At 48.8% G+C, this 27,107-nt stretch overlaps 12 protein-coding genes across 12 annotated transcripts; 7 read left to right on the top strand and 5 right to left on the bottom strand.

Moving 5' to 3' along the window:
• The first annotated feature begins 1,332 nt into the window (after positions 1-1,332).
• On the top strand, positions 1,333-2,037 carry F5J12DRAFT_838914 (uncharacterized protein). Its single transcript, XM_051746053.1, has 5 exons — positions 1,333-1,359; positions 1,459-1,486; positions 1,548-1,611; positions 1,671-1,695; positions 1,784-2,037. Exons 1-5 carry the CDS (start codon positions 1,343-1,345, stop codon positions 1,866-1,868), a joined length of 219 nt encoding a protein of 72 aa, XP_051598839.1. The 5' UTR covers positions 1,333-1,342; the 3' UTR covers positions 1,869-2,037.
• A 1-nt stretch (position 2,038) lies between these two features.
• F5J12DRAFT_928033 (uncharacterized protein) lies at positions 2,039-4,516 on the top strand. The gene is made up of 19 exons (XM_051749426.1): positions 2,039-2,109; positions 2,155-2,459; positions 2,512-2,590; positions 2,640-2,653; positions 2,711-2,815; positions 2,867-2,876; positions 2,941-2,958; positions 3,015-3,117; positions 3,167-3,201; positions 3,260-3,284; positions 3,332-3,343; positions 3,406-3,421; positions 3,472-3,511; positions 3,573-3,667; positions 3,722-3,781; positions 3,880-3,907; positions 3,970-4,033; positions 4,093-4,117; positions 4,205-4,516. Exons 2-19 carry the CDS (start codon positions 2,266-2,268, stop codon positions 4,287-4,289), a joined length of 1,008 nt encoding a protein of 335 aa, XP_051598838.1. The 5' UTR covers positions 2,039-2,109; positions 2,155-2,265; the 3' UTR covers positions 4,290-4,516.
• F5J12DRAFT_838894 (uncharacterized protein) lies at positions 4,498-6,812 on the top strand. Its single transcript, XM_051746052.1, has 20 exons — positions 4,498-4,745; positions 4,797-4,815; positions 4,868-4,946; positions 4,996-5,009; positions 5,068-5,172; positions 5,224-5,233; positions 5,292-5,309; positions 5,370-5,395; positions 5,447-5,472; positions 5,523-5,557; positions 5,616-5,640; positions 5,688-5,699; positions 5,762-5,777; positions 5,828-5,867; positions 5,922-6,016; positions 6,072-6,131; positions 6,231-6,258; positions 6,321-6,384; positions 6,444-6,468; positions 6,536-6,812. Exons 1-20 carry the CDS (start codon positions 4,694-4,696, stop codon positions 6,627-6,629), a joined length of 843 nt encoding a protein of 280 aa, XP_051598837.1. The 5' UTR covers positions 4,498-4,693; the 3' UTR covers positions 6,630-6,812.
• On the bottom strand, positions 6,813-8,696 carry F5J12DRAFT_838883 (pseudouridine synthase). The gene has a single exon (XM_051746051.1). It carries the CDS (start codon positions 8,680-8,682, stop codon positions 6,988-6,990), a length of 1,695 nt encoding a protein of 564 aa, XP_051598836.1. The 5' UTR covers positions 8,683-8,696; the 3' UTR covers positions 6,813-6,987.
• A 129-nt stretch (positions 8,697-8,825) lies between these two features.
• Positions 8,826-11,129, top strand: F5J12DRAFT_164747 (uncharacterized protein). The gene is made up of 21 exons (XM_051738195.1): positions 8,826-8,882; positions 8,973-9,097; positions 9,153-9,171; positions 9,226-9,304; positions 9,353-9,366; positions 9,423-9,527; positions 9,578-9,587; positions 9,656-9,673; positions 9,731-9,756; positions 9,807-9,832; positions 9,882-9,916; positions 9,975-9,999; positions 10,046-10,057; positions 10,116-10,131; positions 10,182-10,221; positions 10,280-10,377; positions 10,464-10,523; positions 10,610-10,637; positions 10,703-10,766; positions 10,823-10,847; positions 10,930-11,129. Exons 2-21 carry the CDS (start codon positions 9,046-9,048, stop codon positions 11,009-11,011), a joined length of 834 nt encoding a protein of 277 aa, XP_051598835.1. The 5' UTR covers positions 8,826-8,882; positions 8,973-9,045; the 3' UTR covers positions 11,012-11,129.
• Positions 11,130-11,479: 350 nt separating this feature from the next.
• Positions 11,480-13,575, top strand: F5J12DRAFT_838866 (uncharacterized protein). The gene is made up of 20 exons (XM_051746050.1): positions 11,480-11,538; positions 11,592-11,610; positions 11,663-11,741; positions 11,794-11,807; positions 11,863-11,967; positions 12,019-12,028; positions 12,094-12,111; positions 12,171-12,196; positions 12,248-12,273; positions 12,325-12,359; positions 12,415-12,439; positions 12,485-12,496; positions 12,559-12,574; positions 12,627-12,666; positions 12,725-12,822; positions 12,915-12,974; positions 13,073-13,100; positions 13,166-13,229; positions 13,286-13,310; positions 13,400-13,575. The coding sequence occupies exons 1-20, from the start codon at positions 11,493-11,495 to the stop codon at positions 13,482-13,484; spliced, it is 831 nt and encodes a 276-aa protein (XP_051598834.1). The 5' UTR covers positions 11,480-11,492; the 3' UTR covers positions 13,485-13,575.
• A 79-nt stretch (positions 13,576-13,654) lies between these two features.
• On the bottom strand, positions 13,655-14,872 carry F5J12DRAFT_838861 (uncharacterized protein). Its single transcript, XM_051746049.1, has 3 exons — positions 14,509-14,872; positions 14,182-14,448; positions 13,655-14,117 (listed from the first exon to the last, which is right to left on the bottom strand). Exons 1-3 carry the CDS (start codon positions 14,828-14,830, stop codon positions 13,891-13,893), a joined length of 816 nt encoding a protein of 271 aa, XP_051598833.1. The 5' UTR covers positions 14,831-14,872; the 3' UTR covers positions 13,655-13,890.
• A 32-nt stretch (positions 14,873-14,904) lies between these two features.
• Positions 14,905-16,865, bottom strand: F5J12DRAFT_838848 (uncharacterized protein). The gene is made up of 17 exons (XM_051746048.1): positions 16,765-16,865; positions 16,606-16,710; positions 16,539-16,548; positions 16,453-16,470; positions 16,372-16,397; positions 16,295-16,320; positions 16,209-16,243; positions 16,126-16,150; positions 16,066-16,077; positions 15,995-16,010; positions 15,908-15,944; positions 15,754-15,851; positions 15,604-15,663; positions 15,481-15,508; positions 15,353-15,416; positions 15,272-15,296; positions 14,905-15,177 (listed from the first exon to the last, which is right to left on the bottom strand). Exons 1-17 carry the CDS (start codon positions 16,851-16,853, stop codon positions 15,102-15,104), a joined length of 750 nt encoding a protein of 249 aa, XP_051598832.1. The 5' UTR covers positions 16,854-16,865; the 3' UTR covers positions 14,905-15,101.
• A 1,329-nt stretch (positions 16,866-18,194) lies between these two features.
• On the bottom strand, positions 18,195-19,121 carry F5J12DRAFT_906192 (ubiquitin-conjugating enzyme/RWD-like protein; the record flags this gene model as incomplete). Its single annotated transcript, XM_051748758.1, has 3 exons — positions 18,195-18,817; positions 18,870-18,947; positions 19,007-19,121. 3 exons carry the CDS (start codon positions 19,119-19,121, stop codon positions 18,195-18,197), a joined length of 816 nt encoding a protein of 271 aa, XP_051598831.1.
• A 341-nt stretch (positions 19,122-19,462) lies between these two features.
• F5J12DRAFT_722621 (uncharacterized protein) lies at positions 19,463-20,643 on the bottom strand (the record flags this gene model as incomplete). Its single annotated transcript, XM_051741393.1, has 5 exons — positions 19,463-19,489; positions 19,540-20,316; positions 20,366-20,407; positions 20,462-20,531; positions 20,591-20,643. The coding sequence occupies 5 exons, from the start codon at positions 20,641-20,643 to the stop codon at positions 19,463-19,465; spliced, it is 969 nt and encodes a 322-aa protein (XP_051598830.1).
• A 74-nt stretch (positions 20,644-20,717) lies between these two features.
• F5J12DRAFT_838822 (ABC1-domain-containing protein) lies at positions 20,718-23,322 on the top strand. The gene is made up of 10 exons (XM_051746047.1): positions 20,718-21,202; positions 21,285-21,402; positions 21,460-21,648; positions 21,700-21,785; positions 21,834-22,103; positions 22,168-22,386; positions 22,447-22,554; positions 22,610-22,762; positions 22,814-23,004; positions 23,062-23,322. Exons 1-10 carry the CDS (start codon positions 20,795-20,797, stop codon positions 23,162-23,164), a joined length of 1,845 nt encoding a protein of 614 aa, XP_051598829.1. The 5' UTR covers positions 20,718-20,794; the 3' UTR covers positions 23,165-23,322.
• A 1,192-nt stretch (positions 23,323-24,514) lies between these two features.
• On the top strand, positions 24,515-26,972 carry F5J12DRAFT_164229 (uncharacterized protein). The gene is made up of 3 exons (XM_051738194.1): positions 24,515-26,182; positions 26,239-26,364; positions 26,417-26,972. Exons 1-3 carry the CDS (start codon positions 24,596-24,598, stop codon positions 26,840-26,842), a joined length of 2,139 nt encoding a protein of 712 aa, XP_051598828.1. The 5' UTR covers positions 24,515-24,595; the 3' UTR covers positions 26,843-26,972.
• Positions 26,973-27,107: the final 135 nt, after the last annotated feature.

The raw sequence follows: 27,107 nt of genomic DNA, 5'->3' as shown, positions 1-27,107 counted from the left end.
CGTCCACCTCTTATCATAGGTGTTGGTCAAGCGACTACCACCCTTGCAGTTTGTATGGCGTGTCCGTTTGCCAGTACCTATTCTACGTCCCAGCGTTCCCGGATGACAGGCGTCTCCTCAAAAGTGTAGTACGCAGATCTTATCCATTGCTGCTGCTCGTCAGCTGACTCTTCCAAGGTCTTCCTTGTCTTGTATGTTGTGCCATTTGTCGCTTTATGTCTGTGGCACATACTCTCCCGCAGCGTTCTCGATACCCTCAATACTTTCGCCCTGCTAAGCTTCAACTGCCGAGCGTTAATACTCTGCCGATGGCAAACGTCATACGCTTGCACGGTCGAGATGCCCTGGTACGTCTCCCATATTCCGGCTTTCTCCTATGCTCAACGGAGATTTTTCAGGGATCTGAGTGTGAGTAGATTCAAAATTCCAGCACTGTTAGCAGTATTAATGGAACCCATCTCTGCTTTTCAAGTGCGCTCTTGGTACTAGCGTAAGTGGGACTGGACGTTCCATTCCCCATTCAGGACTAAAACGAGTTGTTTACAGTTCTTTACCGCGTTCATCGTGCAATGGTTTGGCATATTATCTCTGATTCCTCTGGTCCTGCTCTCACTGCCGGACGATAGTTTTTATGCCCATAGGGTTTGGATAAGTAAAGTCAACCCCTTTTTATGCGAGCACGGTCTGACGTGGGTTTTCCAGTTGGCGATCGGAATAAGCTATTGACGGGTGCAGTGGTATGCTCATTTCCCCCCCATTTCTCAGACTTGAATATACATATTTTTCTCTGAACAGCTTATCACGGCTCTGACACAATTAGGTGAGTTTCCTCGTCAAGTTCAGATCTCTTTTTATCAATCATATCAGGTTTTGGGCTTGGTATGTTCTTTATATGCCTCCCGTCAGCGTTAGTGAACTAATTCTTGCCTTGAACTGCCAAGTATTGTTGGGAACAGTGTAAGCTAGCACTTCCGAGCGTTTAACGCGCTTACGCCCAGGACTGACAGGTGTCATACTGGCCTTATCAGTACTCTCTTTATCAGTCTGGTATGTCATGGGTTGTGTGAAACAAAATTTCTGCAAACACTGAAACACAAAACAGTTCTCGCCGATCAATGCTCTTGGAGGCGCAATATGTGATGCAATCATTACAATAAGCGTACTATTCTATCTTCGCCCTTCGCGAACTGGCCGTCTGCGGTATGTCTCTTGTTACTAGTTCCATATTTGTCATTTGCAGGGATTATGAAAGCGTCGTGTATTTCACATTGACTCTTGCTCTTTACTCACCACTTGTAGAAAGGAACATCATATTCAAAAACTCAATGTGGTCTTTGTTCAGATGGGTCTGATTACCTTGTAAGCGTTACCTTTTACTGTGTGACCTACAGCCATTGACCTGGCCGGCTGGGACGCGAAAACCGTCGGGCTGCATACTTTGTCTTGTGTGCCGGTCAGCATGGGTGCCCTTGCAATGACTATACTTGTGAGTGATCTTGTGTAGAATTTAATTTCACCAGCGTAGTGACTGTCGTTGGATCATGAAGTACTTTCAAGATCAATTGGTTGGAAAATACTTTACCGCCGCACCGGGTGCAATCCTGGGCAAGAGTTGGTGCTCTCAATGATTTGCTGCACTCGTTCTTCGTCTGACTTTGCCATGTTAATAGCATATGCAAATTCCATGCTAGCCGTGTAAGCATGCCAGTTATCTCGCCTGGTCGTGACCTCATATCCACCTTTGTATTTTCTTTGCGCGACGCCCATGCATGTGGCTGCGAAGGCTGAATGCCAGGAAATCTATCCGTGATCAGCAACAAGCCCAAGCACTGCCATTGGAAATTCCCACTTTACCGAGTATCCACTAAACTCCACTTATGATGGTGTATATACATACTCCTCGCAAGTACCCTATAGTGAGGTTTTCGGGTAGACCGACTCGGTCATCACTGGGCACCGCATTAGCGCCCAACATGTGAGACATCCGGGCCTAAATGAACAAATGACAGATGCACATAGGTTTGCCTTGAGCGGTTCACGCAATAACCGACACATTGCAATGCTGCGAATTTTGCGCGGATGACTATTGATATCGTACTTACATGCATTGTGAGCGCAGTTTGTACCCACCAAAGACCATACCAACCCATCCAGCAAGGGACATTGTATATTATGTCAATACTACGTAACAGCATGCACATATGTTTTACGAGATAGCTATACTTAGTTAGTCCCATCGATCCGCAGAGCCGGCTAGCAGTGTAGATGAGTGGAAGGGGCCTGGCAGGCCCACAACGTTCATTCGTTCTTTCATTTCTGTTGCTCGGAAAAAGTGATGGCGGCCTCAGAGGTGTTCGCTGGTTTGGGGTGGGGACCCGGTCTTATCGGCAAGTATCGTTGCTCTACGAAACCATCTCTGATCCCACAGAGTCGTTCACAGCAACGACAGTCGGGCTAGTGTACGTCGATTTCCTGTCGTTGCCGTTGGACAAATGATAACCCTCTTTCTAGTTTGTATGGTGTGACCATTTTCCAGTACCTATTCTACTTCTCAGCGTTCCCGAATGACAAGCGTCTCCTCAAAATTGTGGTACGTCGCAATTACTTATTCCTGTTGCTAGTAAGTCAACTCCTCAAAGGTCCTCCTTGTCTTGTATGTTGTGTCATTCTTCGCCTCACACCCACGTCATAAACTCCCGTCGCTCCGCAGCACCCTCGACACCTTTGGAACTATCACCTTGTTGAGCTATTACTGTCGAGAGTTGATTGTCTGCCGATGGCAAACGTCGTATGCTTGTACGGTCGGGGTGCCCTGGTAGGTCTCTCTTACAACTGCCTGTCCCTATGTTCGACGCCGACATTACAGGTATATGAGTGTAAGTAACTTGGATATTTGGGCTTTATTAGTAGTATTACTAAAACCCATCTTTACTTTTCAAGAGTGCCCTTGGTGCCAACGTAAGTGCCACCCAATGGTTGACTCTCCATTCAGGACTAAACAGAGCTCTTTGCAGTTCTTTACCGCATTCTTCGTGCAATGGTTTGACATATCTCTTACACCTCTTGTCCTGTTCTCATTGCCGGATGATAGCTTCTATGCCCATAGGGTTTGGATAAGTAAGGTCGTCCCTCTTTATGCAAACATCGTTTGACATCGGGCTTGCAGTTGGCAATCGGAATAAGCTATTGACGGGTGCAGTGGTATGTTCATTTGCTCTTCACTCCGAAGACACGAACACAGATGCCCACCTCTGAGCAGCTTGTCACGTCTCTGGCACAACTAGGTGAGTTTCGTCGTGAATTTCAGATGCCTTTTGATCAATCGTTTCAGCTTTTGGGCTTGGTATGTCCTTTATATGCTTCCCTTCAGCGTCAATTAATCGATCCCTGTCGTGAACTGTTAAGCATTGTTGGGAATGGTGTAAGCCAGCACTCATAACAGTTTAGCCTCCTTACCCACGGGATTGACAGGTACCACACTGGTATCATCGATACTCTCTTCAGCAGTCCGGTATGTCGTGGGTTTTTTTGACAAATTTGGGTTTTCTGCACAATATGGATATACGGAACAGTACTCGCCGCTCAATGCTCTGGGAAGCGCAATATGCGATGCGATCATTACAGCAAGTATATTCTTTTACCTCCGCCCCCTGAGTGGTCGTTTCCGGTATGTCTGTCGTTACCATTATGTTGACCCTTGCCCTTTGCCGATCCCTTTTAGAAAGGAAAACCATATTCGGAAACTCAATTTGGTCTTCGTTCAAATGGGTCTGATCACCTTGTAAGCATTGACTTTTATCGATTGACTTGCGGCTATTAACCTGGCCGGCTGGGATGCGGACACCACTGGACGGCGTACTTTGTCTTGCATGCGGTCAGCCTGGTTTCCCTTGCGATGGCTATACTTGTGAGCAACCTTGCATATGGCTTTAATTTCACCAACGCAGTGATTATCGTTGGATGGCGAAGTACTATCAAGATCATTTGGTTGGGAAATACCTTACTGTCGCACCGGGTGGAATTCTAGGCAAAAGTTAGTGTTCACTATGCTCTGTTGCACTAGTTCTTCAGTTGACTTCGCCATGTTAATAGCATACTCGAATTCCATGTTAGCCGTGTAAGCACACTACTTATTTCACTTGATCATCACCTTACATTGACCTGTATTTTCTTTGGACCATGTCCATGCATGTGATTCTGGAAGGCTGAATGCAAGAAAATCTATCCGCGACCAACAGCAGGCGCAAGTACAACCGTTGGAAATCCCTACCTTGCCGAGTATCCATTGATCTCCACTTCTGATGTATACGTACTCCCCACAAGTACGCTCCGAACGAAAATGGTGAGGGACTCGGAGGGTGAGGTTATCGGGTAGGCGGACCTGGTCACCGCTGGACGACGCACTAGTAGGCATATATGAGGCATCTAGGTCTGAAAGGAGTACGTAGATTCACTACGCAGTTTGTATTCACCAAAGACCATGCCAACCCCTCAATCTTATCCGCTCACATTGTACATTATGTCAGCATGTTCCATGTCTGCTGACGTGCGCCCCTGACACAGCTTGTATATTTTACGGGATAATCGTACCCTGACTTAGCTAGCCGTCCCGCCGAGGTGGCTTGGGGGATAGGGCGGCTCGGCAGGCACACATTTAAATCCATCTATTCATCCCCTTCGCCCGAGAAAAGTAATGGCGGACTCAAAGGTGTCCGCTGGTTTGAAGTGGGGACCCGGTTTTATCGGCAAGTACCATTGCTCTACCAAATTATTACTGATCCCAGGGTTGTCCGCAGGAACGACAGTCGGGCTAGCGTATGTCCATTTCTCAGTGTTGCGGTTGGACAAATAGTTACCCTCTTTCTAGTTTGTATGGTGTAACCGTTTACCAATACCTATTCTACCTCTCAGCGTTCCCAAATGACAAACGTCTCCTCAAAACTGCGGTACGTCACACGTACCTATTCTTGTTGCTCGTAACTCAGCCCCTCGAAGGTCCTCCTTGTCTTGTATGTCGTACCATTTTTGCCTTACGCCCATGGAAAAAAAACTCTCGTCGCTCCGCAGCGTTCTCGACACCTTTGGTACTATCACTTTGTTAAGCTTTTACTGTCAAGAGTTGATTTTCTGCCGATGGCAAACGTCGTATGCTTGTACGGTTGGGGTGCCTTGGTAGGTCTCCCTTATTACCGATTGTTCCTATGCTTGATGCCCACCTTCCAGGAGTATGAGTGTGAGTCACTCCGATATTCGAGGTTTGTTAGCAACATTACCCATCTCTACTTTTCAAGTGCGCCCTTGGTGCTAACGTGAGTGCCACCCAACGGCTGATCTGCCATTCAGGACTAAAAGGAGAGAGCTCTTTGCAGTTCTTTACCGCATTCTTCGTGCAATGGTTTGACATACCTCTTACACCTCTTGTCTTGTTCTCATTGCCGGGTGATAGCTTCTATGCCCATAGGGTTTGGATAAGTAAGGTCATCCCTCTTTATGCAAACATCGTCTAACTTTGTGCTTTGCAGTTGGCAATCGGAACAAGCTATTGACAGGTGCAGTGGTATGTCCATTTGTCCCTCAATCCACAGACGTGAATATAAATATTTTTCGCTGAGTAGCTTATCACGGCTCTGGCACAACTGAGTGAGTTGCCTCGTCGAGTTCAACTTCTTTTTTATCATTCGGTTTAGGTTTTGGGCTTGGTATGTCCTTTATACACCTCCCTTCAGCCTCAGTTAATCAATCCCTGTTGTGAACTGCCAAGTATTGTTGGGAATGGTGTAGGTCAGCGCTTGCTATCATTTCGTCCGCTTACCCACGGGATCGACAGGTGTCAGAGTGGCATCATCGATACCCTCTTCAGTAGTCCAGTATGTCGTGGGTTCTTCGAAAGAATTGGATTTTCTGTATAGCATGGATAACAGTACTCGCCGATGAATGCTCTGGGAAGCGCAATATGCGATGCGATCATTACAACAAGTGTATTCTTGTACCTTCGCCCCCCGGGTGGTCTTCTCCGGTATGCCTCTCGTTACTATTACATTGATTCTTGCTCCTCGCTGATCTTCTTTTAGAAAGGAAAACCATATTCATAGACTCAACTTGGTCTTCGTTCAGATGGGTCTGATCACTTTGTACGTGTCGGGTTTTACGGCTTGACCTGCAGCTATTTACCTGGCCGGCTGGGATGCGAACACCGTTGGACGGCGTACTTTGTCTTGCATGCGGGTCAGCCTGAGTTCCCTTGCAATGGCAATACTTGTGAGCAATCTTGTATATGGTTTCGGTTTCACTGACGCAGTGACTATCGTTGGATGACGAAGTACTATCAAGATCAATTGGTTGGAAAATACCTAACTGCCGCACCAGGTGCAATCCTAGGCAAAAGTTGGTGCTCCTTATGATCTGTTGCGTTGGTTCTTCGGTTGACGTTGCTATCTTAATAGCATACTCGAATTCAATGCTAGCTGTGTAAGCACACTACTCATTTCATTTTACCATCCTCACATCACAATGCCCATGCATGTGATTGCGGAAGGCTGAATGCAAGGAAACCTATCCGTGATCAACAACAGCAACAACAGGCCCAAGTACGGCCGTCGGAAATTCCTACCTTACCGAGTATTCACTGACCTCCACCTGTGATGTATATGCACACTCCCCGCAATATGTTCCGATCTGATAATGGTGCGAGTCTGGGAGGGGCAGCTTCCGTGAGGTGTTTCGGGTGAACTGACGCCTGGGCAACGCATTGGTAACCAACATGTGAGGGATCTGAGTGTGAAGGGGTGGATGCACTTGCTATGTTTGCCTTCGACAGTTTGACTGCATTCCATGCGATAACTCACGCGTTCCAATGTGTAAGGGGAAGGTTGTGAAAATTTTGTACAGGTAGTTATCCATGCTCGTACATAAAAGGATGAGGGCTGCTGACACGCATACGGCATAGCAAGACCTCACACTTCCAACGAACTGGCGAAGGCACGAAACCTATTCATCGCCAATTGCCTCCGCCGCACTAGTCAGCGCCGTCCGATTCTCACGCCTACTACCCTTGCCATTTTTCCATCGGGCGTTAGCCACATCCACATGATCCAGCCGCTTGCGAGAGAGCAATGGAACGTATTTGGCACCTCTCCTGTATGTCCCTCCTCCCAACGGCACTCCGATAACGGGTAAGGTGTTGTTAGGTAGTCGTGGAATAGTACTTGTAGATAGACCTGTCTGGCTGAAAGGGAAGTACTGTGGGGGATTTGGGTGGTACCGCATGGCAGATGATAAGAAATGGCCTTCCAGAGCACTATGAATTAGGGAACGTTGATAGACGGAGTGGATCTGACGGACTAAACCCGTCCCTGAGTATTTTTCCGCGACAGGACCGCCGGTCTCGTTATCTTCGCCCTCTCCGCCGACAACTTTATCATTAACGTCACTATCGCTCTGCCAGTGGACATCCGAGTCTGAGAAAGCGCATTCCCACAGCATAAGGGGCAGGGCGTCCGCCATTTGGTATTCTGGTTTTCTCTCTACGATGGGGAGTTGGAGACCCGTCTTTGCGGACTCTAATCCGTCTATATTCATAAGCGTTGGGATAATCGACGGAGGTTCAAGTCCTGTACCAACAAGGAAAAGGATGGCCATGATATGTCGGACCTGGTGGTAGAGAAACGCGTTCCCGACAAGGTCGAGGACATAGAGCTGGTCGTCGCGTCCGGATTGCTTGGCAATGCCACAGAGATCTGGAGATGGCTCGACAGCATTGATCCGAGCACTAAGGATACGTCGACGGAAATCCGTGATCTGTTTGGCTGGGTCGAGCTTCGAGAGGTTCCGGAAGTCGTGTTCCCCGACGAAGTAGTCCGCGGCACGTTGCATCAGGGGGATATCGAGCCCGTGAGCGGTGAAGAAATATTTATAGTGGCGGTATTTACAGTTAAATCGGGCAGAGAAGGAGAGGGAGACGGGAGACCATGCGAGGACACGAATGGTGGGGGGAAGTATACGGTTTAGGATGGAGACGTATTGCAGTTCGCGACCAGGAGGCCGGGGAGGCTCTGAAGGGGAATCAGGAGGAGACATATCTAACCCTGTAAATGCGAAATCCGCCTCGTCGATGACAGCCGGAATCACTGGTGAATCTTCCTCGCCTGCATCCTCCGCATGGACTTGAGTCAGTTGAACAGGGGCTTCTGATAGTCTAGGGCGTGGTGGAGCTTCGGTGTCCAGACCGTGAAACACGCTCCTCACCCAGAGAGAGACGACTTGACCTGCCGCACTCACACCAACGTCCGTTCTCCCACACCGTTCCCAGCCGCAACCGTCAAGACCAGCGTCCGCATCGACCAATCTTGCTTTCGCGAATGCGCGGAAGAGGACCTCTTCTACCGTAGGAAGCGGGGTGGGGTCGTTCTGGAAAGCAAGCCCATTGTATTCCCAACCAGAGTAGCAGAACTTGACGGCGATTTTACGGCGGGGATGGCGTTCGGAGTGGAACGGGCTTCCTCCCGTTGTCGACAAAGAAATGGTTTTCTTTTGGCTCGGAATAAGTTTCGAACGATGTTCAATATCTCTAAGACGGGCGATAAGCTCCTCCTTTGACCAGGCATCATAGTTTGGCGCCATGACGGGCAGATGAGCTCGCGAAGGAAGGTATCGATAGCGAAAACAGAATCGACCGACCCTCATCAGCTTGAGAGTCGATCTCAGGCTATAAATGGTCTCTCCCAATCGAGGATAGTGACGTACTGCTAGAAAATATCACCACCGACGGCATCGTTTGCAGCCACCACACCTTTCAGTCAGTTCTGATACTTTCAGTAATGTTACAGTAAAGGCCATGACACCCTTTCAATCCTTCCATCCCATCCTCTGCCGGCGAGAAAACTGTACGTAGAACGAGACATTGTATATTATGTCATCAACGCTTGCTATATCTCAGCTAATTCATTTCCGCTAACGACTTTACTCGCATTGAGTGGCGGCTAGGGACAAGTAAGGCCTGCCAGGCCACAACATTCATTCGTCCGTTTCTTTTCGCTTGGTCAAGAAATGGCGAACTCAGAGGTATCCGCTGGTTCAATCTGGGGACCCGGCTTTATTGGCAAGTGTTGTCGCTCTACCAAACCTGTCTTGATCCTACAGAGAAGTTCATGCAGGAATGACAGTCGGTTTAGCGTACGTCCGCCTCTTATTGCTGTCGGTTGGACAAATGGTTATCTCTTCTTCTAGTTTGTATGGTGTGACCATTGGCCAGTACTTATACTACATCTCAACGTTCCCGAATGACAAACGTCTCATCAAATATGCGGTACGTCGCCTTACCTGTTCTTGTTGCTCGTCAGTCAACTCCCCGAAGGTCCTCCTTGTCTTGTATGTTGTGTATTCTTCGCCTTATGTCCATGGCATAAACTGTCGCCTCTCGGCAGCGTTCTCGACACCCTTGGTACTATCACCTTGATAAGCTTTTTCTGTCGAGAGTTGATTTTCTGCCGATGGCAAACGTCATATGCTTGCACGGTCGAGATGCCCTGGTAGTTCTCCTTGTTTACTATTTGTTTTAAGCTTCATGGAAAGTTTCCAGGGATTTAAGTGTAAGTAATAACCTTTTGTCACTCTGGCATTGTTGGTTGTCTGAATTAATGTATCCTTACTTCTCAAGGTAACCCTTGCTACTACCGTAAGTGCCACCTGACTGGTTAAAATTTCATTCCGGTTTACAAGGATCTTTTTGCAGTCCCTCGCTGCATTTTTCGTGCAATGGTTTGATATATCTCTTATTGTCTTGTCCTGTTCTCAACACCCGACGATAGCTTCTATGCCCATAGGGTTTGGATAAGTAAGGGTTGTCCATATTTTGCCAGCATCATTCAACTTGTACTTTTCAGTTGGCGAACGGAACAAGCTCCTGACGGGTGCTGTGGTATGCTCTTCTGTTCCACACTCCACGGACATAGATATAGATGACATTCTCTGGATAGCTTATCGCCGCGCTGGTACAATTGGGTGGGTTATGTAGTCAAACTCGTTTCTTTTTTGTTGATCAGATCAGTTTTTGGGTTCGGTATGTACCCTACATTTCTTCAGGTTCGATTGATCAATCACTACCCTGAACTACCAAGCATTATTGGAAGCAACGTAGGTTGGCATTTTCAAGCATTTCATCCGCTTATGCTTGGCATCTACAGGCGTCACACTGGCAGCATGGCTACCCTCTTTAACAGTCCGGTATGTCATGAGTCAGTTGAAACATGAACTTTCTGGACAGCGTGGATATACGGAACAGTACGCTCCGGTCAATGCCATGGGAAGTGCAATATGTGATACGATCATCACGGCAAGTGTGTTCTTATATCTTCGTCGTTCGCAATTTCGCATCCTCCGGTATGTGTCTTGTTCTTCACCTACCAAATAACTATGAGGTGTCTTTACGTTGCACTGATGAGCGCTCACCATCCGTCGTTTGCTAGGAAGGAAAATTATATCCACAAACTCAATTTGGTTTTTGTTCAAATGGGCCTGATCACCTGGTGGGTGCCATCGTCCGTCATTTGCCCTTCAGCATTTAACTCGGCTGGGGTGCTGCGATAAACGCTGCCGTTTCACATGTGATCAGCTCGACCGCCCTCGCAACCGCTGTACTAGTGAGTCATTTCGTTTAGTGCTCGTAATTCCATCACCTCGGTGACCATCGATGAACCCTACCAAGTACTATTCAGATCAATTGACTGGACAATACCTCACTGTTGCGCCAGCTTTCATTTTGAGCAAAGGTACGCCTCTATGATCTGTTGCATGTGTCTTGTGTTTAACTTCGTTATATTGATAGCATACTCGAACTCTATGTTAGCTGTGTAAGAGCATGCCATTTGTCTCGTCAGATGATGTTCTCACGTCAATCATTCTGTTTTCCTCTCTTTCATGCGGCAACAAAAGGTTGAACGCAAGGAAACTTGTCTGCTGTGATCACCAACGGCATGCTTCATTGGAGCTTCCTACCCTATCCAGTATTCATTAACCCTCCAACCTGTGCTGTATATACTTCCCATTCATTCTCTTGCAAACGTGTATACACGCACCTGGTGTCAACATACTGAGTAATTTACAGGGCCAGTGTCCGTGGGGTTTCGACTAAGCCTTGGGAAAATGGACCCAATTCGGAGCTTCTGTGAGATGGTTCTATGCACCATGCCTATTCGGACAGGGCGCTGCACTGAGTTAGCCTCCTTGATCAGCTGGGGGGCGTCGTGCCAAGTTTGGCAGCCTTCTTCTAACCTTCCGAAACAACGCTTGTGCCTTGGATCCTAACCGTGGCGTCGACTTATGTATTAGATCGGACCAGGTATGTACGTTGTGAGGCCGCACAAAATCATGTCCATCAGAGATAAGGGCAGTACGTACCCACGCCGGTACCCACCCGTTGGCGTTGTCCTATGCGGTATAAAGCTGAGCATCCCCAAAGCCTTCGTGCTTTTTACCCGGGTGATTTTTGCTTATTTATGACGGACATCTCCATTGCTTTGAAGTGGGGTCCCGGTCTCATCGGCGAGTATAGTTGCTTTGCTAAATCTTTCCTGATCCTACTGAGGTGTTCGCAGGAATGACAATTGGGCTAGCGTGCGTTCGCTCTATATCATTACCGTTGGCTAGAGAGCTGCTCCTTTTCTAGCTTCTACGGTGTGTCAGTATGGCAATACCTATTCTACATCATGTCGTTCCCGAGGGACAGGCGTCTTGTCAAATGTGCGGTATGTCGCCCGGTTACCTGTCGCTGTTGCTTATCAGTTAACTCTTCCAAAGGTCTTTCTTGTATTGTACGTGGCGTCATTTACACGCAGTATAGTTATGACATGGTCTGTCGCTCCATAGTGTTCTTGACACCGTCAATACTCTCACCTCTTTGAGCTTCTACTGTCGAACATTGATACTTTGCCGATGGAAAACAACCAACTCCTGCATGCTCCAGCTACCTTGGTACGTCTCCCTTATTGCGGCTGGTTCCTATGCTTGATGTAAACCGTGTAGGGACTTAAGTGTAAGTAACGAGTCTTTGAAATTTCAGCTTCAGGATCGTCACTGAAAGTATGTCTGCGTTTCAAGGCAAACCTTGGTTCTGGCGTAAGTGCATTCCTACTGTGTAGCTCACTCCGCTCAGGACTGAATGGAGTTCTTTACAGTTCTTTGTCTCTTTCTTTGTGCAATGGTTCGATACATATCTTACGCCTCCTGTCTTGTTCTGAGTGCCGGACAACAGCTTTTACGCCCATAGAGTTTGGATAAGTAGGAATGTCCGTTGCCTCTCGCAACTTTCTTTTGACTTGGGCTTTCCAGTCGGTGGTCAGAGTAAATTATTGATGGGTATAGTGGTATGCTCCTCTCCTTGCTCTGCAGGCATCTATATGGATTTTTTCTTTGTAATAGCTTTTCGTTGCACTAGCTGCACTGGGTGAGTTTTGTCCTTAGTCTCGCTCTCTTTCGTTAATCAAATCAGTCCTCGGGTTCTGTATGTGGTTTACATTACCTTCCTTCAGCACCAGTGAGTTAATCCCTTTCTCAATTACGAAGTAATATTGGGAGATATGTAAGTTAACGATTGTGAATATTTTTCATCTACTTATACTCGGGATTGACAGGTATAACAATAACGACCTTGGCGCCCTTTTCAACAATCCGGTATGTCCTCGATTTCTTTGAAACACGAAGTTTCTGCATGGCGCCGTATGCGGAACAGTACTCGCCGGTCAATGCCCTGGCAAGTGCAATATGTGACGGGATCATCACAATCAGTATATATCTTTCTCTTCGTCGTTCGCAAAGTGGTCTTCTCCGGTACGTCTCGTGAACAATTTCTCACTCGTCATTTATTGAAGCTGTGGATTGTCATTGCTACATTGGCTCCGGATTTTTACCCTCCCTTCTAGAAAGCAAAACTCTCTTCAAAAGCTCAATATCGTCTTTGTGCAGATGGGCACGATCACCTCGTGAGTCTTGCTTTTTGTCGCTCTACTTTCAGTTCATTAATTCTAGCCGGCTGGGGTATTGTGACCGGACTGTACGCTTTCATCCCGCACGCGGTCAGCTTGAGTGCCCTCTCAATGGCTATACTTGTGAGTCATCTCTCTTCGCACTCGCAATCTCACCATCTTGGTGACTATCTGTGAACTCCGTGAAGTACTATCAAAATCAACCTGTTGGAGAATACCTTACTTCGGCACCAGGATTCATGATCAGTAAAGGCATGTCTCTGTTCTGTTGTGTTTTCCCCCATTCGTTAACTTTCCCGCTGCGATAGCATATTCAAACTCCATGTTAGCTGTGTAAGCGTACCATTTGCTCCACCAAATTATGATCTCACGTCAACCTATCCATTTTCCTTGTGCAATGCTTGTGCATCTGGTCACGAAAGACTGAATGCAAGGAAACTCGTCAATGATCAGCAACAACTTACTCTATCTCCATCGGAGCTTCCTACCCTACCCCGCATTCGCTGATCTCCCAAACTCACCTCCAGCCACGAAAGTATTTCCTAAGCATGGCACTAGTAGGGACCGTATCCATGAAAAATTCCAGAACATATTCCAGATAAATTGGCTCGGTGTGGAGCTCTTGCGAGACGGTTTAACGTGCTCCGCCAATGGACGATGCCCTGCACTGGTGTAGTCTCGATGCTTGACGCAGCCCTCCCAAGAAGCTTATTTGAAGTTAATGACTACTGCATTGAGTTACAACCCTGGATCACCCCAATCTCCGAAAATGCACCAATTCTCTAGCAGAGGGTACCTTTGTCCTCCAATGCCCATATCAAAGAATTAGCGGATATAAGGTAGCTACGAACTGATCTATAGAGTGGAGCTTAGGGTGTGCGTGGGTGGAAACAGACAGCTCGGCGCCGTATCTTTAGAAGCCTGCCCCTTCACCTTGCGATCCCATTCGCTGTGACAATCTGCTCGCAAGACCTCGGCGTTCTGGTTCAGACCGTGCTTGCTTTCTCGTAGAAAATTGCAGTCTCAGAAGTCTGCCCGTTTCGGGAACCGTTTGAGCATTGAGAGCGTGAAGAGCCCCCGTGGCTGCGCTGATGCTTTTGAACTGGATGAAAGCACAGCCGTTAACCTCCCTCCTGGGTGCTATGTAACAGGGTGGTAAGCCGCGGAGATCGATACGCAATGGGTCAAAAGAAAAGAAACTTACGGATCCGCACACTGACCAATGAATCAGCATATTCCGAGAAGATTCGTCGAATGAGGTCCTCCGACCCGGGACTAAAATGCTGAGCAACTAGAGTGTCGCTCGGGGATCTAGCGGGATTTATTTTAATGTCTGCATGCGTCACGAAGAGGTCTCTGTCGAGGAGGAAGATAGGATCTTGCTGATCTGCCTCCACGAAAGCAGTGGCTTCCTCCGCTGTCTCGAACTCGACAAATCCACTCCCACGGGGAACTCCCTTCCCTGAGTTCACTGAATTAAATTACCAGCAGGATGTCAGAGGTGTAAAAGCACGGGAAGGACGAATCTCACGAAGCATGACCGCTCGTACTCTGCCAAACTGTGAAAATGCTTCTTCAAGTTGTTGAGCAGTCACCGAGAAAGGTACGTTGGCGATGTATACGCTTCCTGATGGCGGTCTTAGGCTGCCTTCGGGCGTGCCAGGGTCGGCATTTTGGGGCTCTTGCCTAAGGACCTGAGCAAGGGAAAAAGGTCGCATGGGATGTGACGGTGTCCCCTGAAGACAGCGTGCCAAGTTATTACGAGGGAAAACTCGCGATGGTTGAGCACATAGTCGTGTCCGCGACACCGCAAACGCTGCGCTGCGTGCGGAAAAGAGAGTCGTTGCAAACATGGCTAGTAGCTGAACGAGGAACGGAGTGACCTGGCGTGCTGCCACGGTCCAGCGTGAAATAAAAAAAGTAACAACCCGCTACTCAAGGTCACGTGATACCTTTACAGCTACATCTGTAGTCGTCCGTATTAGTATGTTTTACATAAATATGATCTCCCTGGACACAGTCTGGAACCTCACGGCCACTACAGTCTCTGGAAATCCAAGTCCGGGGTGTATTTTCATTTCCTGGAGAATGAAGGGTGATTATATACAGACGGTAAAACAGAGGTCAGTGAATAGTCGGTAAGGTGGGAATTTCCAAAGGTGGTGCCGGCTGATTGCGGGTAAGTTTCCGTGCATTCAGTCTTCCATGCCATACACATGAGCATTTTGCAGAGCACGCACAGAGGCGGATGTAAGAACGTTATCTGAAGCAAGGAAAAAAGAAAGTACGCTTACACAGCTAGCAGGGCGTTCAAGTACGCTGTTAATAGGGCAGAATCAACTGAAGGACAAGTGACGATCATGGAGGGTACTGACTTTTGCTCTTCACGATACCCGGTGCGACAGTAAGGTATTCTCCAGCTATCCCATCTTGATAGTACTTCGTAGTGTGTCCAAGGGTAGCATCAACGCATGCGCTACAGATGTACGCGAGTTTAACTCACAAGTATAGCAATTGCGAGGGCATTCAGGCTACGCCACATGCAGGACCGTCGAGCAGTTTTCGTAACATCACAGCCAGCCAAGCTAAGCATCCGAAAAGCTAACCAATAAGAGACGACACTCACAATGTGATCAGGCCCGTCTGAACATAGACCAGATTGAGTTTTTGAATGTGGTAGTCCTTTCTAGGGGTAAGAAGCACGGGTCAACATGAAAATACGACGATTTTATAGCACAGTAAATGACCAATGTATTACCGTTAACGAGACACGTACCGAAGAAGATTGGTTCGAGAAGGGCGAAGATAGAATAACACGCTGGCCGTGATGATCGCATCACATACTGCGCTTCCCAGAGAATTGACTGGGTTGTACTGTTTCATGTCCACGATATGTAGAAAGATCATATTCCAATCGGCCTATGACATACCGGACTGTTAAAGAGGGTGGCAATGTTCCCAGTGCGCCTGTCAATGCAGGGTGTAAGCGGATGAAACGCTTGCAAATGCCACCTTACGCTACTCCCAATAACACTTGGCGGACGGTAGAGATTAATTAACTGATGCTGAAGGAATGTAAAGTGCATACCGAACCCGAAAACTGATATGATCAATAGAGGAGAAATGAATTTAACCATGCGGGACTCACCCAGTTGTGCCGACGCAGCGACAAGCTATCCAGTGAATGTCATCTACATCCATGTTTGTGGAGCTAGGGACAGACGAGCGTACCACTGCACCCGTCAACAGTTTATTCCGATTGCTAACTAGAATGCACAAATTAGACGACGCTGGTAAAAGAAAAGAGCATCCCTTACTTATCCAAATCCTGTGGGCATAGAAACTATCGTGCAGTATTGAGAACACGAAGAGAAGTGTAAGGAATGTTTCCGACCATTGCACGAAGAACGAGACCAGAAACTACAGAGAAGATTATATTCCGGAATAGTGAATTAGGCAGTCAGATCGCACTTACGCTGGCACCAATGGCCACCTTCAGATGTAAAGGCGCTTTCAGGAATGCTACAAACGATGTTGGACTTTTTGAAGGTTGTCACTTACACTCAAATCCCTACAAGGCTTACATCGAACGGGTGAACATGCGGCGACAAGGAGAGGGAGAACGTACCAGGGCATCTCGAGGGTACAAGCGTACGTCGTTTTCCATCGACAAGTTATGAACGCTCGACCGTAAAAGTACACATCAACGAGAGTATTGATGGTATCGAGAGCACTGAGGAGCGAGAATTCATCTCACGGGCATAAGGTGGCACATGACACAACATACAAGACAAGGAGAACCTTTGAAGAGTCAGCCGACGGGTAGTAGGAACACACGGAACCGGCGCACGGCATTTTTGAGGAGACGCTTGTCATTCGGGAACGCTGGAATGTAGAATAGGTACTGGCAAACTGCCACACCATACAAACCAGAAGAGGAGTGATCGTTTGGCTAATGACAAGGATAAGAGGCGGACATACGCTAACCCGACTGTTACTCCTGGGAACATATCGGTGAGATCAGATAAGGATCTGGTGGGGCAACGGATCAGGATACTTGCCAACAAGGCCAGGTCCCAATCTGAGACCAGCGGGTACTACCTCCGACATCGTTTTCAGATTCTCCCAGGCAAAAGAAGCAGATGGGCAGGACTGATGCGAGTGTCTGCGGCAGGGTCTTAAGTCATGGGACTTAAATATCGTGTACCATTCCGATAGATGACGGCAAGGATGGAGCCACAGCGTGGGTACAGCCTGCACTTGCAACTAATGAAGTTAGTCCTCATGATCCTCGTCCACCAAACGTTGAGGTGATAATCCCGGGATCGCGGCGCAACTCAGCTTTGACGCTGACAAGAGCCAATTGCGATTCATCGGTGTTCTCTCATAACCTCATCTGTCTGTCATGCCAGCGACAACGTTTCGGGTGCCTGGTGTGTTGAAACCCAATTCCAAGTCACAGGAAACCTCTGTCGACGATCGGATGCCCATTTTACCTTCCAAGAGCTCTCTTTAAAATAATGAGCTGCGCTGACAGTCCAGTTTTCTTACTCTTTCGGTGGGATACAGTGGGCTTGCATTTCAAAACGACCCCACCGTCCTGTACGCTGTGCTCGACGGTTAGGGCTGGAAAAGGTGCGAACGGACGTCGAGTTCAATCGCTGTGAGCCCAACTTGCCAGGTCGTCTCCCACCGAGCGACTTCTTGCGCAGGGCGTAGGTAAGGAAGGCTCACCGGTTACTCTAAACCTACACTTGCCCCGTCCATCTGAACCTAGATTTATGTGATCTCTGCTATCGTATCATTGGCGCCGAGTCAGTGCTGTTGTTGTCCCATCCGAACAACATTGTCGCGTTTCGGAACAGCTTTAGTTCTTCCCTCGTCGGGAGGCGCCCCTTTACCATGACGTTCAATGTATCGCGACCATCTTCTTTGTTGGCACAGGGCTTGAACTACTATCAATATTGCTATGCTCACGAACGTGGATAGGTTTTGGAAAATATACACAATTGATGGCGCACTTAAACGAGTTCATCGATGGCTAGACTCCTACAACACCGAGAGTTGTCGCCGAACGTTTCAGGGGCGGGGCTATATCATAGATGGTGTGCAACCCGGTAAAGTGATCGGTATCTAACGACTCCTGTCATAGAACTACGAGGCAGAAACGCTATGTAACTGCTAGACTACAATGAGGTACATATGCAATGCTAGATGTCATAGTCGTTTCAGCGCCTTCTTCCTTTTCTCTATTCCCGAATGTCCTGTAGCCGCCGATCTCTTCCCCGATTTGGCAGTCGTCATATCTGACGTCCCAGAAACATTCGAGTTAGCAGTGGACAGTGGCATTGGAGTCACGCGTTCTTTGTTAGATGTCGACGTTGCAAGAGAATTGGTGATAGTGTTGGATAACGATGGTTGAAGTGGATGCGCAATCGGTGTTGGAGACACCGATTTACGCGGCGACATGGAAGGTGGTATAGGGAGTGGTAACGGATCGCCTGGTAAAGGCGCCACCGCTGTTGAAGGGGGAATCGAATTGCCCTCCTTGGGGTTTACTGGTGCTGGCGTTTCGAATTCCGGAGGCCTCGTCCGCGGTGTGGCATGCACGCTTGTAATGAGTTTCGCCCGTGAACAATAGCTCTCATAATCTTCCAGTAGCAGCCTACCCGCCTCCTCGTCAAGCGCCGACTCAGGATTGGGGAAAATCAAAAGACATTTCACAGTCACAAGGATATGACCAATGCCATAGGTCGACTTCCAATCCTTCTTCAGCGTGTTCACGCATATCTCTCCTTGGGACGACACGTTCGGATGGAATATTTTCGTGGCAAACCAACCTAGAAAGTACATCAACTGAATTCTTGACGGTGAGAACTGGCTGATACGCACACTTCGGAGGGGCAGCCGGAAACTCCGGTGTGAACTCGAATCTTACTTTGAAGTACCCTCCCGCATAAGGTGTACCCTCTATACCACAGTGGCGACATCAGCCCATGGCAAAAACCCATCAAGCAACAAAAGCATACCTGGCCCTTCGATGATTCCAGTAACATCTAGCATGTTTTCCTCGTTAGTCACGACACGAATGCCCTCAGGTGGGTCGTTCTTCAGTTCGGTAAGCTCTCGCATCAACCGACGCATGGTTGCAGGTGAAACAGACTATAACGCAGAATAGACGTGAATTCCTGATACGCTGACATCGTTCTTGCAGATTGCGTACCATTTTGAAGTGGTAAGTTGGCGTAGTTTGATATAAGAAGTGTTTGGAAAGAAGGCGTGGCTTGAAGTTGCGTGACAAGAACCATCACGTGACAATAAAACAAACACGTGGAGAACCCTAACCCCATGTTAGGGCTCCAAAAACGCTCAAGGAATAGCAGCCATCTATCGCCGTCAGTCCAAACAAAAATACCATTATATGGCCCAAACACATGGAATTCAGAGAAAATAAAAAATGCAAGGGGTATCGTCCCAAGTAAACTTTAATCAGCCATTGCAGCCAGGTAACTCTGGAGGATCCAAACGTCAAGGGAGAACAAAGCGAGCATGGACCACTCACCTCTCTGTCCTCCAAAAATTCAAGGTAACTTAGAGAAACGGCAATCCAAAAGCTCGTCTCGACGCCTAACACGCGTTCTTCAGCCCGGTTTATTTCTAGCAGTCCACTCATGGATCGGAAGGTCAATACGGGCGTCGTGTCGTGAAATACCAATAAAGGTGTCGGGGTTTGCGGAATCAGATGGTGAGACTGGGAAGACCCAGTAGACTGTATCTTCCGAATGTTATCCGTGGGAGTGAGTGTGAACGACAACGAATGGGACGGCTTATGGTTCTTGAACAAAGATACAGCGCGTGTGATAAACGAAGTGTGATCCGTCTGTTGTGGGGCAGGTATATGAGGAGTGGAGTGAGGTGCAAGGAGAAACTGAGCGATTCGTGAGGGGATCGGTCTGGCTTGCGGTCCCACGTTCTTTGGAAGCGCGGGACCTATCTCGTTGAGTTTCGCATCAAGTGTGGGTGGGGAAGGCGGCGTGACTACAACAGGCGCAACGGGAGGTGTAGGAGGGTACGAATGCACCACTGTAGCGTCCGAGTCAACGCTATCACGGGAGGCTCCGGACTTCGTAGGTGAAATAGAGGTGGATGGAGGGGATGAAGGGAGGCTGTTTGTGCGACAGGAGAAATACAAGGCAGCATCCGTGTAATCAGGCGACGAGCGAGGCACGGGAAGGAGAGACATGAACACTCCCGGCGGAAAGGCCGGTGACCGAACTCGAATATACCACCCCCGTTTTGGCCTATGAATGGTCCAGAGTACGGTCGAAGTTTGGTTATGCTGCAGAAACGTTAAAGGCGGACGATGGGCTAATCCCTTTTTTACGTACGACGAAATGCTCGACGATCTCCTCGTCCGAAAGGAATCTTTCCTTTTACCCACTTGAGGGATTAGACCTACGTGGTTGATTTCGAAAAAGACGTACTTTATACCAGATGACTTTGTCTGAGCTTTCCTCGAATATATTAACGCGCAAGTCGGATATCACATCTGAGCTGGCAATCGCGGGATGCGGTCGATCGCGATGCCAGAGTGTGAAACGACACACACTGACCTTCGTACCACGTATCTCGTCAGGTTTGGGTTGTGATTCGGTTGGGTCTGCATTGTCGAAACAGACAACCCTGTGCAGTCTCTGTGATATCCACCGTTGCTTGATGCCGTCGGGTGGCTGTGGCTCGCGACTCGGAAAACGTCTTCGCGAATTTAGTTCCTTGCCTCCAAATAATCCGTTTTAGAACGTCATACACGCCGTTGGATGCCACCTGGTCCTGTTTTCGGATGGCTTTGCGTAGCGCACTCCGTCGTAGATATCGCACTTCGCGCAGCACAAATCCGAAGTGGCCAGGGGCTACTCAAGCCTACCACCGTGACAAAGTCGCATGTGCCGAAGGATACATTGGGGAGAGACAGAGCTAAACTGCAGGAATCCCTACCTTCAAGCCTGCTACGCGTGGAGGAAACAGTCGTTCCAGCCGCTTTGCCAGAGGCAGCGTTGTCTGCAAACGTCCAAGAAGGACCAGCTGAGATACCTCAACCATCACTCAAGGAGGGCGCTGTCGTCACCTCAAGAGACGAATTCGAGCCAGTACTACTGACGCGGCGCAAAAACTCGCGTGCTCTTCCAGACGCTGAAGCGGACCGAGACTTTGTGCCCAATGTCCAAGTAAGTACTTGTTTCATGGTGGGCATAGCTATGTTGCACGTCGCGTAAGACTTGGCACACCTACTAACTCGGGCTATCCAAGCATCCAGACCATGAGGCGGAGTCTATGGAGTCAACTCCAATGCAGCCTCATGTATCACCACTTCTCCAGTCGTCGAAGGTTCCTTCATCGCGTGTTGGTCGTATTTTTCATTACGGAGGTGTGTAGAAAACGTGTGTGGCTCAATACAATGCTGATATGTGACCATAATAAACAGGTCTTGCAGCATCTTTGGGTTATGGTGCTGCCACTGAGTTCCTCCGTCGTTCCACCACCACCTCAGATGACTCTGATGGTCAGCATTCGTCCCTGATCATGACGGAGGCCAACATCAAACGGCTTGTCTCGAAGCTTTCACAAATGCGAGGGGCAGCTCTGAAGCTTGGTCAATTCATGAGTATACAAGGTTTGAAAATGTTCTAGGTTAAACACGCCGGAAGTTTTATCCCACTCACAGACACCCACGTTCTACCGCCTGACCTAGATGAGATATTCCGCAGAGTGCAAAATAGTGCGCACTACATGCCTGACTGGCAAATGGAGGTGATTGACCACTCATACTTTCGCCGGAAAACCTCATCCATGTCGTAGAAAGTCATGGAGGCTTCCCTTGGCCCGCGGTGGGCGAACAATTTTGTTTCCTTTGAGCGCATACCCTTCGCTGCTGCCTCTATTGGACAAGTGCATCGTGCCATTCTAGCCGCCTCAGCCTCACCTACGGGACGCGAGGAACGTGTCGCCGTAAAGGTACAGTTTCCCAATATTGCAGATTCCATAGATAGCGACCTCGGGTACGTCAAGATGCTGTTAACTGCTGGAAAACTCCTTCCAAAGGGACTCTTTCTCGACCGGACGATTCATGTGAGACCCATCGATCGCCCATTCGCCGTGCCTTAGCTGCAACACCTTCCCATATTGTCTGCAGGTTATGAAAGAAGAGTTAGCTGATGAATGTAAATATGCACGAGAGGCAGATTTCTTGCGGAGATATCGCACTCCCGAACTTCTCGGTAACGACGCAAGATTTATGATACCCTGGGTATGGGAAGGCAGTACCGAACGTGTTCTCGTCATGGAGCACGTCGATGGCGTGGCAATGGGGGACGCATCCATCTCAACTTTGCCTCAGACAGATCGGAACGAGGTGCGTACCTATGAATTGCAAAGCACTAGCAGCCCACTCTGATTACTTTACACGTTGTAGATTGCTTCGAGAATCATGGAGCTCTGCCTGAGAGAGCTTTTTGAATTTCGGATGATGCAGACCGACCCCAACTGGACGAATTTCTTGTGGAACTCCGAAACGAAGCAGGTCTGCCATAGTTTGTTTTTTGTTGGATGTGCAGGACGTACTGACGTTCTATTAGATTTCCCTTATTGACTTTGGTGCCACGCGCGAATATACAAAGGAATTTATCGACAAGTGGCTCCACCTGCTCCAAGCTGCGGCTGCGGAAGACCATGACGCTTGTGCGCACTGGAGTCTCGAGCTTGGATATCTTACGGGGCAGGAGGACCAGGTTCGTTTTCTCCTATCCCAAACCTACGACGGCATTCATCTCAGTGACCAGACAATGCTGGATGCCCACGTCAATTCTATGATCTTGCTTGCAACACCTTTCAGGGATTCCACCCCGCAGCCCTTCGCCTTCGGGCCTGGGTCGCAATGGGTGGACATCACAGCCCAAATTCGAGCCTATATCCCCGTTATGCTGAGACATCGCCTCACCCCTCCACCTCGCGAGACGTATAGCCTCAACCGGTGAGCCCGTTTGACGATGAAGAGTTCTCTTTACTGATTGACATATAATATCAAAAGTAAACTCAGCGGTGGATTCTTACTGGCTACGAGGCTCCGTGCTGTTGTAGATGCGAGGGAGCTTTGGGATAGGATCACGAGCAGATATCGGTTTGGTCGTTGACATGTACGAGCTGTCAAATGGCGATCATGGATACAGATTTACCCTAACTCGATACAAACTTGGAGACGACTCGTGAGGGTATCACACACCATACCAGAGGAGAACGGGTATTGTGCTACACATGCCAGCATCGAAAATTAATATCACCTGCAGGCGAATTATGATGATCCGTCTTATTGGAGGGTCTGACGATCCAAGAGTTCTGCGAGAGCAACTTGAAACCGACGCATCGTCTGCTGCCATATCACATCACCCCTAAGAATGTCCGAGAGCTGAGACCAACCTCCCTCAACGTCACCACCTCCAGCCCTCATTACAGGACATGCAGGACCCACCGAAGAAACGACGAGGATTCTGGTTAATAATACTGCCAAGGTTTGTCAATAACCGTGGGGTAAGTCCCAACATCCGCCGTTTTCCATCCTGGACGTATTAAACACTTGCGATGCCGGGGATGGCAGATGTTGTCAAGAATTGCGAAAGAGCATGGATGCGTTGCACATCATAGTGCTATCGGGATTCTCCAGTGTGTTGTCACGCCATTAGTAAGTAACCCGCCTTCAAGCCTCTCCAAGGGTGAGTCCTCTCTTTGAAAGGCTCAAACTGTCAGCACTCCTCCACACAGACCTACCCTCGCTGCTGTTGGAAAGAGACCAGCACTCGCCCTCTCGTCAGTATCCAATATCGCATTATCCGACGGCCGATGCGGCGTGTCAAACTCAAGGGAGAGTGACTCAGGTTCTGCTTTGCTCTAGACTCTGTCTAACGGTCTAACAAAGTGGGCTTCTGGACACCGAGAGGTGCGCTCCCATCGGTGGTCTCAAACACAATAGCCGCGGAAGTAATGATATACTATTTTTTCCAAATATCAGAGTTTTCAACATTCTTGGTTGGAGGGTTGGGGAAGCTAACCGTATGTGGAAAGTAGGGCGTTGTACATAATAGCCCGGTAACGCGATCAATGTCGTTCGGCGAAGCCCGCTGGTGGCGCTGGAGTGTAACGTTGAGTCTTTGTTCCCATTTTTGCCTATTGCATGTGCAAATAACGTGTTTCCCTCCACTGCCCTCAGGTCGTCCGGTCTGTTGTGAGCCGGTCCTGATTTTTTCCCTTGCCCCTACCGGACGACCAACTGAAATCTCTTAACTTTTCTGCGTCTTGCTGGTGCGTGTGGCCGATTACAAAATTATTACCGTGAGTGAGACGCTGCCGTGCGGTGGCTTCTCGGGTTACACTGAGATCAAAACACTAGGATGCGACTACTGAATGTACGACTCGTCCTTGACAGGGAGAGCAATATCGAAAAGGGGTCAGCAGTCACACTCCAATCCGGCATCCTGGAAGAGCGAGACGACTCAAGCACTGATTATGCCATATTATCTCATCGCTGGGGGTCGGAGGTCACTTATGGTGAGATCATCAAACTGTCGACTATGGCGAAAGAGAAGCGGGATGAAGTCAGGAGTCGCGAAGGCTATCACAAGATTCTCAGGAGCTGTGAGCAGGCTGTGGAACACGGGCTTGACTGGCTGTGGGTCGACACGTGCTGCATCGACAAGCGCAGCAGTTCCGAGCTGTCGGAGGCGATCAATTCGATGTACCGGTGGTACGGAAACTCGACGAGGTGCTACGTTTATCTCAAAGACGTCGATAAACCAACCTTCCCCAGGGATCAAGACAGCACAAAATATGTTAATTCTGGTGGCTGGCCAGAGTGGTTCTCACGTGGTTGGACACTTCAGGAGTTGATAGCCGCAAGGGATGTTCAATTCTTCAACAAGCGCTGGGAATCCGTGGGCAACAAGAGGACGTTGGCGTCTACTCTGGGGTTAATTACACGAATCCCAGGAGAAGTGTTGAAGGGAGACATATCCACGACCGAGGTCTGCGGGGCGCAAATCATGTCTTGGGCTGCTGATCGGAAGACAACGCGAGTTGAGGATCGGGCATATTCCTTACTGGGGTTATTTGGCGTGAATATGCCGATGTTGTATGGAGAGGGAAGGAAAGCGTTTCAGCGCCTGCAGTTAGAAATCCTCCGGGTATCCAATGACCACAGCATCTTTGCATGGGATCTTCAAGGAAAGATTCGGCGGTTTGGAAGTGTCCTAGCAGACGATCCAAGCTACTTTCGGGATTGCCATGATGTCAGGATACTGAAACCAGATCAGTTTATCAAGCACCTCAAGGAAGATCTTCGGGGTAATCTGGGACCGGCACATTTCTTGCCTGCACAACTGGGCAAGTTCGCTCAGTTGACGTTGCGTGGTCATGCTTGTGCCGACAAGCTTCGCAAGCTCTCTGTCACCAATCGGGGTGTGGAAATGTGCCTGCCGCTCACTCCCTACCACGTCTCTCCACCCGTTTATAGGGCTGTGTTGGCATGCACGCAAAGTCACGCAAACTTATTAGTGACCATCGACCTGGTTCACCACGAGTCTAGCTATTACAGATGCATTGGTGCAACAGGTGGCCGCCTCCCGCAGGCGATTCCAGCGTTCCGGCAACTCTACCTTGCATATCGTCAGGACCAGACGTGCTGCAATGTCACGCTTTACGAAGGGGTTATCTCTTATCATGGTTTTACTCGCTGTGGTGCTTTCCCCCTTGACATTACTGGCAATTCCATCGCGTTATCGTCCCTTGCCAATAGTCTCACTGTCTTGGTCTACGCCAATGACAAGGCAAAGGCTCGTTTCGCGGTTGGGCTTGGGTACCACCACATTCACCAACAATGGGTGCATGTCGTTTGCGATGAACCGGGAGATGGTTGGTCTCCATGGGCGGATTATGCCAAGAGAGCGTATGAACGACTGCGGAATGCGTATACTGGCATAACTGGCGACTCCAAGGAACGATACAAGCCCGGTTACTATGTCAACCATGCCCACCTGCCGCGCTCGATTTGGGCTGCAAAGGTTGTTTGGGGACAATCGAGAGTGGGCAATGCCACGGTCACAGTTGACGTCGACCAATGCACTGGCTGTTGTTATGGTCCCCTCGAATGGAGGGTTACTGCTGTCAGTGGTTTATTTTCCTTGTGTTGTTGCAGAACTAATTAGCTTTGCCACCGCAGGATGACCGAGACGGGCTTCCTATACCCGGTCTCATGAAGATGGATATTGCCTACAAGCGTGGACACTGGTTACTCGTTGACGGGATTCACATAAAGCTTCTGGAGTGTACGACCCAGATGATTGCGGTGAGTATCAGCATATCCGTACCAAGGTTCTATCGGAGCCTGATGTAAACAGCTTGGTGATTATGGCGATTGGGATCGGAAGGACGAAACTTTCAAATGTAATGGTAACATCTTTGAAGAGCTCAGAACACTGTCAGGAGTTCTCGCCGTCAAGCCAAATGATCCTGCTTGTCGCCCAGTTAAGCGGATTGTTTCTAGCGCCGTTAAGCGGGATGACGGCGTAGAAACGGTTGTCGACCCGAAGACTTTCCCTCCGCTGGTCTTACGTGGACCGGTTGGCTGGTTACTTCCGAACAGTCGACATCTCATTTTACTGCTGAAAGCCTTATCTGCTCGCCTTACAGACAAATATCTAGTGACAGCGGTTGTGCAGTGTTCGGCGTACAGAGCGTTTGGTTCCAGCAGTGAATGGGTCGAGAAGGCTGGGTCTGGTGTCAACGAACACTCAAAGGACCGTGAGTTTCTTTGCGCTTTGTGATGGTTGACTATTTTCAACTGTCTAGGTTAGACTCTGTGTCAACCGGCCCACATAACATTACTGCTTTGTGCAGTATTTCCCAGCCACAGGTGTGGTGTCGAGACGAAACCGATAAAGAGAGAAGGAAACAGTTCGAAGTAATTCGGTAAATTTAAAGTATCCAAGTGACCTGGGAATATAAACTGGCTAATGACCGCCCCTGCAATCTAGAGAACAGTTCCATATCCTATTAGACTTTGTATGCATCACTGCAAGCCACGCCGTG

This window comes from Pisolithus orientalis (assembly GCF_024613125.1).
Source record: "Pisolithus orientalis strain OTSU chromosome Unknown F5J12scaffold_19, whole genome shotgun sequence".
Lineage (NCBI taxonomy): Eukaryota > Fungi > Basidiomycota > Agaricomycetes > Boletales > Pisolithaceae > Pisolithus > Pisolithus orientalis.
This window is presented reverse-complemented; position numbering and strand designations above follow the sequence as displayed.

Excerpts from the sequence above, each read along its gene's own strand:
- F5J12DRAFT_838914 (XM_051746053.1), top strand. Across the intron at positions 1,487-1,547 it reads CCCTTGCAATGACTATACTT|TACTTTCAAGATCAATTGGT; the intron begins GTGAGTGATCTT and ends TGGATCATGAAG. Across the intron at positions 1,696-1,783 it reads GCAAATTCCATGCTAGCCGT|GCTGAATGCCAGGAAATCTA; the intron begins GTAAGCATGCCA and ends GTGGCTGCGAAG.
- F5J12DRAFT_928033 (XM_051749426.1), top strand. The coding sequence starts at position 2,266 with ATGAGTGGAAGGGGCCTGGCAGGCCCACAACGTTCATTCGTTCTTTCA. Across the intron at positions 2,460-2,511 it reads GCAACGACAGTCGGGCTAGT|TTTGTATGGTGTGACCATTT; the intron begins GTACGTCGATTT and ends CCCTCTTTCTAG. Across the intron at positions 3,668-3,721 it reads CCCCTGAGTGGTCGTTTCCG|AAAGGAAAACCATATTCGGA; the intron begins GTATGTCTGTCG and ends GATCCCTTTTAG.
- F5J12DRAFT_838894 (XM_051746052.1), top strand. The coding sequence starts at position 4,694 with ATGGCGGACTCAAAGGTGTCCGCTGGTTTGAAGTGGGGACCCGGTTTT. Across the intron at positions 5,473-5,522 it reads TGCCCATAGGGTTTGGATAA|TTGGCAATCGGAACAAGCTA; the intron begins GTAAGGTCATCC and ends TGTGCTTTGCAG. Across the intron at positions 6,469-6,535 it reads TCGAATTCAATGCTAGCTGT|GCTGAATGCAAGGAAACCTA; the intron begins GTAAGCACACTA and ends TGATTGCGGAAG.
- F5J12DRAFT_838883 (XM_051746051.1), bottom strand. The coding sequence starts at position 8,682 with ATGAGGGTCGGTCGATTCTGTTTTCGCTATCGATACCTTCCTTCGCGA.
- F5J12DRAFT_164747 (XM_051738195.1), top strand. The coding sequence starts at position 9,046 with ATGGCGAACTCAGAGGTATCCGCTGGTTCAATCTGGGGACCCGGCTTT. Across the intron at positions 10,378-10,463 it reads TCGCAATTTCGCATCCTCCG|GAAGGAAAATTATATCCACA; the intron begins GTATGTGTCTTG and ends GTCGTTTGCTAG. Across the intron at positions 10,524-10,609 it reads CAAATGGGCCTGATCACCTG|CTCGACCGCCCTCGCAACCG; the intron begins GTGGGTGCCATC and ends ACATGTGATCAG.
- F5J12DRAFT_838866 (XM_051746050.1), top strand. The coding sequence starts at position 11,493 with ATGACGGACATCTCCATTGCTTTGAAGTGGGGTCCCGGTCTCATCG. Across the intron at positions 13,101-13,165 it reads CCCTCTCAATGGCTATACTT|TACTATCAAAATCAACCTGT; the intron begins GTGAGTCATCTC and ends AACTCCGTGAAG. Across the intron at positions 13,230-13,285 it reads AGGATTCATGATCAGTAAAG|CATATTCAAACTCCATGTTA; the intron begins GCATGTCTCTGT and ends CCGCTGCGATAG.
- F5J12DRAFT_838861 (XM_051746049.1), bottom strand. The coding sequence starts at position 14,830 with ATGTTTGCAACGACTCTCTTTTCCGCACGCAGCGCAGCGTTTGCGGTG. Across the intron at positions 14,449-14,508 it reads AGTACGAGCGGTCATGCTTC|TGAACTCAGGGAAGGGAGTT; the intron begins GTGAGATTCGTC and ends AATTTAATTCAG. Across the intron at positions 14,118-14,181 it reads ATTGGTCAGTGTGCGGATCC|CACCCAGGAGGGAGGTTAAC; the intron begins GTAAGTTTCTTT and ends CCTGTTACATAG.
- F5J12DRAFT_838848 (XM_051746048.1), bottom strand. The coding sequence starts at position 16,853 with ATGACAAGCGTCTCCTCAAAAATGCCGTGCGCCGGTTCCGTGTGTTCC. Across the intron at positions 16,151-16,208 it reads AACTGTTGACGGGTGCAGTG|CTTGTCGCTGCGTCGGCACA; the intron begins GTACGCTCGTCT and ends TTCACTGGATAG. Across the intron at positions 15,417-15,480 it reads CCCTCGCAATTGCTATACTT|TACTATCAAGATGGGATAGC; the intron begins GTGAGTTAAACT and ends CACACTACGAAG.
- F5J12DRAFT_838822 (XM_051746047.1), top strand. The coding sequence starts at position 20,795 with ATGCCACCTGGTCCTGTTTTCGGATGGCTTTGCGTAGCGCACTCCGTC. Across the intron at positions 22,104-22,167 it reads TTCTCGACCGGACGATTCAT|GTTATGAAAGAAGAGTTAGC; the intron begins GTGAGACCCATC and ends TATTGTCTGCAG. Across the intron at positions 22,387-22,446 it reads CTCAGACAGATCGGAACGAG|ATTGCTTCGAGAATCATGGA; the intron begins GTGCGTACCTAT and ends TACACGTTGTAG.
- F5J12DRAFT_164229 (XM_051738194.1), top strand. The coding sequence starts at position 24,596 with ATGGCGAAAGAGAAGCGGGATGAAGTCAGGAGTCGCGAAGGCTATCAC. Across the intron at positions 26,183-26,238 it reads TCGAATGGAGGGTTACTGCT|GATGACCGAGACGGGCTTCC; the intron begins GTCAGTGGTTTA and ends TTGCCACCGCAG. Across the intron at positions 26,365-26,416 it reads GTACGACCCAGATGATTGCG|CTTGGTGATTATGGCGATTG; the intron begins GTGAGTATCAGC and ends TGATGTAAACAG.